The following is a 9,368-nucleotide window of genomic DNA, read 5'->3' on the forward strand; positions in this document are numbered from 1 at the left end:
CCCCCCCCCCCCCCAAAAAAAAAAGTCTCATTTTTTATCACAAAATAGGTTTTTAAATCATTTAAAAAACTATTTTTTTTTGAATAAACAAACACTCCCTATGTAGAAAATTCAGTTTAAAAAATAAACAATAAAATCTTCCAGATACACACTGACTATGTTTACATGCATGCACAAGAATATAAAGTAATCAGATTAGAATAGACTAGAATAGTTGGATTTAACTAGACTGGCACGCAGAGTGGAACAATACAGCTAAATGAATGACTGAGTGAATAAATGAATGAATGAACAAATGAGTCCTGCAAACTGCGTGAAGGAAAACACTACTCACATTCTGTTCTATCTATTTTAAACAACACTTGGCTCCCAAATGGACCTTTCCACATTCTTATTCTGACAGAACCCACTGAGCTGGGGTACTGTTGTGTTCTGGGGATAATGGAGCTTAATGGTTGGAGATGTTTGGTGCTGACCAGAGGCCTGTCCTACGGCCTCCACGATTCGGGGAAAAATATGAATCACAATTTTTTGGCTTATAATTGCTATCACAATTCTCTGCCACAATGTTTTTGACCATAACAAAACAAAACAAATTGGCAGTGCCAAACACGGATTTATTTTATTGGCTCATCACCACAGGCCTGTAAACATAGAGGCTCCACTGAAGAGAAGGGAGAGCATCGCAGAGCTTGGAGCACTTTCATTTTACACAGTCTGTTAGAAACTCGCAGATGAAAGTAGTAGGGTTTGGGATGCTGTCGGCTCGTAAAATGTAATGAGAATTGAAGTAATAAAAAAAAAAATCTGACCATAATTACACAGTGGGAAGCAATTGGGGAAGCAATTTTATATATATATATATATATAGATATATATATACACACACACAAATATAAAAACATCATTCAAACCGATGTGCGCGTTGGCAACACGCTCAAGAATCTGACAAAGATATGCAATCCCTCCGCTGAAAATCTATATCTTTCATAAAGACAGCCATCAGGGAATGTTGACAGGTTTTGTCAGTCTCTAAATGTTCGAGCTTTTCAGAGGGCAACTCTAAGTATGCCGTTATTATGGAAAGCACGCCTATCCCAGCTCCTATCCCCTGACCAATCGGCTTTCCTAACCTTAACTACTCAAGGTCAATGCCTAACCCCAAACAATCAAGCTGCTTGGTAGGGCGGGACTTGCCTAGGAGCTCCGTGGGATGCATAATAACCCTCACTGTCCACATACCGAGCTCCACCGGATCTTCTGAGAACTGTGACGCCATTGTCACTCGAGGATTGACTGGTAGGTAGGCAACGCTTTTATACCAGTCGATCTCTAATCTCGACTATAACCTGCTCCCATAAACTCTGGACAGTGTGTCACAGAGTGGACAAGTTCCACAAGGCATGCAGTCCCTCCTCCAGTGTTTTACACAGCTACACCATGCTACTCTGCTGCCGGTAAACTAAGCTGCTGTGGACACAAACCAGCCCCTTTCTCTTAACCAGCGCCTCGTGCACATGGCTACTTAATATGCACATGAATGAGGTCATTGCACCATTCTTCATTCTTTCTAATCTTCACTCACATCAGCCGTCAGGGTTTTTGTATGCAGTGTAAAAAGCCCGAGGCATGAAGGGCAAAAAAGATTTACATTTAGGCCACCAAAAGTGTTCTTTGGCATCCAGATTTAGGAGCAGGGTGGCCCACGAGGCTAGCGTGTAAAACTATTAAGGTATATTCCTGTTACTGTATTTTTGTGTGTATAAAAATGAAACCTGTGTTTTATACATTTACTTTTGCTTTTTACTATAAAGCAAAGGCATTTCTTATCTGATCACTGTATTAATTGATGGGATAATCGGTAGAATACTTGATTAATAATCGATAGCTGCAGCCCTACTTCACATTAAAGTGAAGTCAGTCCTGTAGAACTCAGCACACGGAGCACAGCATCATTAAGGATTGACCTTTGACCTCAGGCTGCTGACCAGGACAGGCAGCCCAGCCGTGCTCACGCTCCATCCCCCTTTCTGCTTGCTTTGTGACTGCAGCCTCTCCTCCCCTTCCTCCCTTTTGTATCTCTTTTATCTCATTAACTCGCCTTTCCTCCCTTCAGATCTCACATTTGAGAAACAAACAACCCTTGCCTGCAAGCCCGGATCTCTCTTGCTCACATTCCACGCTAGTATTAGTGCCTGACTCCTGATAGACAGAGCAATAAAGAACCTGCTTTTCATGCCATCAAAAGCTTTCCGGAGATGTGACAAGAAGAGGCAGACGGGAGACTGGGTGATTGATGGCGCCTGGTTGAGGGCAGGTCTAGTGTCTGAGTCGCACCGCTTCCTGTTCTTACACCTCCGCTGAGATGGGTTAGCGGTGGCATGCTAATGCTGGCAGCCCAGCAGCGATGAAACAGATCCTAGGCCAGCCTGTGTGGTCTCATTTACAGCCTGTAATAGATTATAATACATTATGATGATGCCTCTGCGTAACAAAAGCTGCAGGTCTAATCCTGCATTCCCTCAGTATTATGGATTCATCTCTCAGCCTCTGAACACAACCTGTTTATCCTCAATTTGTATCCGAACAGCTTATTCTTAATTTAAAAAAAAATGCTTTCTCAGAAAGAAATAATACCTCAATATGAATGTATCCAGCAAATGGATTTTAGCCGTTACGGCAATGCCACAATAAGAGCCCCTAGATGGCAGAATGGTACTTTACAACCAAAGTTTGAGTTGTTTCTAAATTAATCAAGTGCAATTGAAAGCACTGTTTTTTACTGAGATGCACGTGAACGCATCATTTTGGAAACATTTTTGTTATTTCCACTCTTTATTTTAACCCCAACCGGCCCGTCAGACACCGCCTACCAAGAGCCTGGGTCTGACCGAGGTTTCTGCCTAAAAGGAGGTTTTTCCTCGCCGCACTGTTGCTTGCTCTGGAGGAGACTACTAGAACTGTTGGGTCCTTGTAAATTCTGGAGTGTGGTCTAGACCTACTCTATCTGTAAAGTGTCTTGAGATAACTCTTGTTATGAATTGATACTATAAATAAAATTAAATTGAAAATTGAATTGAATCATGAAGAATCCTTTGGAGCCCACATGCTACCTTTATTGTTTGTAGGGCTGGCGAGAAGCAGGAACACGTTAATAACACGTTATTATTAACGTTATTACACGATAACACGTTATTCTTGACAAACAACTCAATATCAATACTGCAGCAATATTCTAGGTTTGACATCAGTGCTTTAACGAAATATCTTCACACTTTGGTTTGAGATAACTAATCATCAGTATGGACATAATGTCTAAGTGGGGAAAAGGCAAATAATAGAACAGCTAGAACAAAAGGATCTAACTTTATTCTTAATCATCACATACACACAGTACAACATAGTGAAATTCTATTACTGCATTTAACCCATCCTAGGTATTAGGATCAATGGACAGCTACACATACAGCGTCCAGGGAGCAAGTGTCGTGCTCAGGGGCCACAAGCCTGGTAACAGTATCACGATATTGGTATAATATCGATATATTGCCCAGCTCTAGTTACTACTTACGGGGAGGCTAAATGCTGCCACACCAGTGGTGACTTCAGCGAAGCAGGATACGCTGTGTCTGTTTTTATTTTTCTTCGGGTGGAGGGAGAGAGAAATACTACGGGACCTCCATATGCTTCCATAGACTAGATGTGAAGCCAAGGGGTGCTGGTCAGATTACATCTATCTGCAGTAGCTCATACACAGCCATAAAAAAAAAAAAAACTCATCCGAGCTATCTGGGCGCCCTAAGGATGGTCTTCTATCGTTACCTCAGGTCTCTTCACTTACAATGTCCACATCTAATAGTCATTTTAAGCAAACGGAATGAAAAGCAAATGAACTGATGGTTAGTTTTATGACAAGGCAATCATCCACCATATCTTGATCAAGACAGAATAGTAAGGTTTGGTTTAAAAGAGGGAATGTATTGAGTGGCTGATCATCCACACGTCTAAGCTTGACGTTATGGCTCTTCATGGCACGTTAAGCCATTTGAAAAGGAGAATGATATCATGCAGAGGAAGATAAAGTGTGCAGTGGAATTTAGTTCAAAGCCATGAGGAAATTAGAGTCGATAGAGTGGGATAAGGTTAGTTAGACGAGTCTAATCTCTCCGCTTGTCACTGGGTGATTCTGCTGAACCTTAAAATGGACTCATGATGGAGCCAAATACAGTGGTGCTCATGCATTTATGAACCCATGCTTTTAGACTAAAAAGAGGAATACAAAATCATCTTTTGGAAATGGATCTCATTTCATAAGTTTCTATGGGACTTTAACATAGGGGGTGTATACTTATGCCCCTTGTATTTTAACATAAGGGTGTCTATACTGTATTTTAAGGAAGAACATTTATTTCTTTACAACATACTATTCATTCACAAAGAAAATTGGAGTCCTTAAAGGTTTGACTTTTCCTAACATTTTGAATTAATTCAATTTCCAAAAGATGATTGTTTTCAATTCCTCTTTTTAGTCAACTGAAGCACGGGTTCATGAACCTTTGAGCACCACTATACAAATGTTCTGAAGCAATGTCTTTGCTTCAGAATATTTGCATTCAACCTTTATCTAAGAGTATCAGTGTCAGCCTTAAATGGCTTTATCATCCGAACATCATGTAAGAGCCAGTGCAGTGAGCAGCTGCAGCTGTCGAGTTGGTGGCTGTGAGCCGGTGAGCTGCTGGATGGCACAGCTCACAGCCAGACTGGAAAAACAAGGCAGCAGGATGCCAAGAGTTTAGACGGGCTTCGGTTCCCCCCTAATGGGGCCTGCCAGGAAGGAGGCAGTTTGAGCTGGTCAGGAGCAAATAAGGAGAAACTTGCTCATTGGGAGTCATGTTTTGCACCATACCTCAAATCAAATACCCAAGGCTGTGTCAAAATTCACAAAACGGTTGGTCTGTTGTAACAACTCTCGGGTATTTAGCATGAAATGGCGAATCAAACCATAGATCAAGTTTTAACCCATCTACAGGTGTAGGAAGTTACGTCTTTTGTTTTTCTCTGGGTGAGTGTAGTTTCCAATTGCAGAGTCTCTGGTTTACATTCAGGGTTTGTCCTGCATAGTGGAATTTTTGGCTCCCCCCAAGGAGGTTTTAGCTGGCCCCTGAAGGAAAATCACAACTGACTATACAAATAGCACTTCCAATCCTTTCCAACTGTTCAATAGCAATGTACCAAACATCTGTTGAAAAAGCAAAACATCTCACTTTACCATCCCCGTGATTTTAACGGTGGTAAAATATGAATATTATTTTTTAAGCAGTTTTGTTGATTGGGGTTTTATTTCCTCCATCATCATAGACATGTTTGTTATCAAATTGTCAGAAATGACATCCCCCCCCCCCCCCCCCCCCCCCCCCCCCCCCCCCCCCCCCCACACACACACACACTCCCAAGACCCCATTCCGAGTCAGGAAAAACACAGACATTGTGTTAAACAGCGCTGTGTATCATTTAAAAGATGCTGGAATACCAGTACTGATACCACTAATTCAAACACTACACAAACCCAACTTCTTAAATGTGTCAGTGTTATCATAAACACAATGTCCTCACTTTGGTGTCTGAATATGTGAGAAAATGAGGGAAAAATCACTCACACCTTGCATTATTGTTTACCTAAATTACCACAATAGAATCAGCATAATCTGCTGCATATGACACATGGTGCATACCAACCACTTACTGAGAAAGCATCAGGAAGTCATCCACACAAGTTAACAGCGTCTTTCTTTAAAGCAGAACTGTGGAAAAGGTATGAAGTGTATATTTTTGGTGAAAGGTGGATGTGTCACACACATCTTCAACATGGCAGCACAGTAGCTCTATCCAATCAAGATTAGTGTCACCAATTTAGTATCAAACCAAATGTCTCTCCTTTGGTTTCTGAGTTATGGCGCTGAATAGAGCATGAGATGGAAGGACGGACGTATGTACGTCCAAATGGACAGACGGACAACCTGGAAACATAATACCTCTGGCCATGGCTGTTGCCGATGCAGAAGGATAAAATCAGACAGACGTGACATCATGTGTAGCAGTCTGTGAGATATGCAGATTGTTGTAAGAGATGATGAACAAAGCGATGTGACAGAAAAAATGGTTGCTGTCTCCGTGTCGCCATTTAAGTATCTCAGCGACTGATCATATCGTGCCTTGACAGGCGATACTGTCTGTTCTTCTTCTAGAATGTGTATTTGCTGTCCCCGTAAGGTCCAGAAGAATTGCTTCCCCTGGTAACTTGTAGACTAGCAGTACTGTAGGATAATCTTAGGTAATACATTCTGAATTTCTGGCATAGACTTGGTACTGGAGTAACAGTTCTCGTGACATCCCTAGTCCCCAGAGGTGGACTCCCTAGATTATTCCTGACCTGACTTTGAGCATTACCCTCAGGACAATCTTTTCATACCAGGTGTCTCAGGTGAATTCTCTCTTTCACTGCTCAACCATAATCCAAAGCAAGTCAAGGCCCTCTGCATACTAAATAATCCATATTAAAACAGGATAAATATGACAGTTATCCTAAAATATTTGTTTACTTTTACTACAGGTCTGTAATTGGCTGATAAAGAGGGACTATTTTAAGACTTGAAACCAACACCCAGGGCAAAATCAGAAGCACGACTCACACCGAGGGAGGTGGCAACCGCCATCAGCCAGTCTACTGTGTAAATACTGACACACACACACACACACACACACACACACACACACACACACACACACAGGAGGGAAGCCAAATGTCGCTAAATCCAGAAGGGGACACAATACCAAGATACAGTTAAAAGGCTTTCTTATTGTCAGCAAATCCCATGAGCAGAGCCGAACAACAATGAATGGATCTACTAAAAGTATTGTCTGTGTTTATCAAAGCCTGGTTTATCTTCTCCCCCTGTGCCATAGAGCTCCATTGTTGTCTAAAAACTATTACAAACATATCAGTGAGTCACACTGTTGCACTGGCTGACTTTACCATGAACACACACACACACACACACACACACACACACACACGTTTATTTTTACTCAATCCCATGTACACTCACTGGAGCTCCAAATGTGGATTAATCCATTGATGAAAATAGTCCCCAACAAGTGCACTATTTGTGGCCCTGACCAGCTGTTCAGGAGATTACTGAGCCTTGTTTGTCTAATATTTATGTCATCTGTAGCAGTATTAGGGCTTATTCCTGATTTTGATGGACTTCTCCTCTTTTGACCAGAATGTACTATGTGTAGTCACATTCTAGTGAACTCATCTAAAACTGACTAAAAGAAACAATTTAGTCAAGTTTTTGTTTTTTGCAACTTTAATGTTTCATGTCCTCAAAGCCATCTTTGATTTGTGCAGTTACCATGGTTACAGGTGTTGTTCCTCATGCCAGGGTTAGTGTAAAGTGCTCCCTTGATATTATTGAAAGAATTTACAGTTTCTGTGTGATCCAATGTGCTTTCAATGTTTTTTTAGGGTTTACTGACAATAAGAAAACGATAGATAACCACCGTTTTTTTTTTCTTTTAACATTACACTGTAGGATTATCCCCAAAATAAAAAGTATAGCGCCATCATTTGTCTTCCGATCTGCTTCAGCTCTCTGTGCTGCTGTCACTTGTTACTTTGTCAACGGCCATAAAGGTGTATCCATGCAGGATCCCCCTGGGTACTGAAGGAGTTCTCTAGGTCTGTTGATCGGGTTATGAGAACTTACATGGTGATGGAGAAGTCGGGGCATTGCCTTAAGCCGAACATAAAAATGTTTTAAACTGCTTGTTGTTGGACAACAGGGTTTAAAGCTGACAGCCTGCTGGGACAATGGGGACACTGTTCAAAGCTCTAGGAGGGAGGGAGGGTGGGGTGGCGCAGTGCTGCATAGCTGCAGGGCACCACTCACCTTGGGTGGTTTGAAGGGGTAGTCTGGGGTGAAGGCGATGTCCAGGAAAAACACTCCCCCCTCGTACACGGAGCCTGGGGGGCCCAGGATGGTCGACCTCCACTCATAGATGTTGTCACCTTTGGGACCGGCGCTGCAATCATGAAAATGAAAAAGGTGAAGGAAGAAGACGGGAAATATTTAATCTACCAGCAGGCGTTTAGAGAGGAAGAAAAGACACTCTAATCTTGTAACTACATTTTAACTGCAGCAGGAAGGAAGTGAGTAAATAAAGTGTGTGATTATCAGCTGTTAAATCAGCCGCACAAAGCTCCTGTTTAAAGTTCTTATCCATTAGAAGATTATGCAACATTACTACAGTGTGTATAACAAAGACTGCATCGGTAGGCCAGGAGAAACGATTAGTATGATCAATGTCATGTGGATGACTGATCTGTCTGGGATCTGCAGGCAAGCGCCGTTCCTTCATTCTTCATCAGTGCTTTACTGTTGGCAGCAGACATGATTCACACACACACACACACACACACACACACACACACACACACACACACACCCCTGAAAGAAAACAGGAACTAATCCAATTCCATTTCAATTGGAATTAGGCCAGATGCTTCTGTCAGTGACTTGTATTACTTTTACTTTCATCATTTACACACAAAGAGGGAGAGGGAGAGAGAGAGAGAGAGAGCATGTGAGAGGCACATGAATGTAAGATGAGAGTGTGAGTGGAGGTGTTCATGTCAAACAGCGGACCATTGTAAAGCACCGGGCTACTGCAGACCTATTTCTTGTCAGCGTGCGCTTAGACACAGAGAGGAATTAGGGGATCCGTGCGGGGAAAGGAAGCCGACATGTTCTCCGGGATGGATAAAAATAGTCTGGAGAGCCATAGTGAACTGGGGCCGAAGGGGGACAAGAGGGACAATATATCGCTCTGCTCAGCAGGAGAAGGGGGCCTAATGTGACTTGGAGGAATCTATGTTTGTGTGTCAAATATATTTTTAAATGCCAATGTTTATAGATCAGCCCTTGCAGATTTGGTTACACCACGATATGGTGCCGATCTGGATCTTTTTTTTTCATTACAGCTTTATTTACTCTGACACCAAACATGCACATGCTCATCCACTTTCTAAGAAAACAAACTAGCATCTATAGACTCTCTCTTAACTGCCTTTTGTGCCAGAAAATATAATATATAAAATATATAGCAATTCATTACCTTTTTTTTTCAGCTTCTGATTTTTCCCGATTTCAAAACTTGTCAACATCTGTTTTATCTAAAAAGAAACATTTCTCTTGTTTGTTCAAATCACTTCAACGTTATTGCTGCAAAATGGGATAAACTGAGCAACACACGCACATATACATATATACATACATATATATACACACACACACATATATATATAT

At 41.7% G+C, this 9,368-nt stretch overlaps 1 protein-coding gene across 2 annotated transcripts in view; it reads right to left on the reverse strand.

Annotated features, from left to right (window-relative positions):
- Nucleotides 1-9,368, reverse strand: part of LOC117956522 (ubiquitin-conjugating enzyme E2 E2-like) — a 72,257-nt gene that overhangs the window by 8,692 nt on the left and 54,197 nt on the right. For both annotated transcript variants that reach the window (XM_034891598.1, XM_034891599.1), the window contains exon 4: nucleotides 7,953-8,085. In XM_034891598.1, the coding sequence (XP_034747489.1) occupies nucleotides 7,953-8,085 (133 nt within the window). The remainder of the gene's footprint in view (nucleotides 1-7,952; nucleotides 8,086-9,368) is intronic.

Source organism: Etheostoma cragini, chromosome 14, assembly GCF_013103735.1.
Source record: "Etheostoma cragini isolate CJK2018 chromosome 14, CSU_Ecrag_1.0, whole genome shotgun sequence".
NCBI classification, from domain to species: Eukaryota; Metazoa; Chordata; class Actinopteri; order Perciformes; family Percidae; genus Etheostoma; species Etheostoma cragini.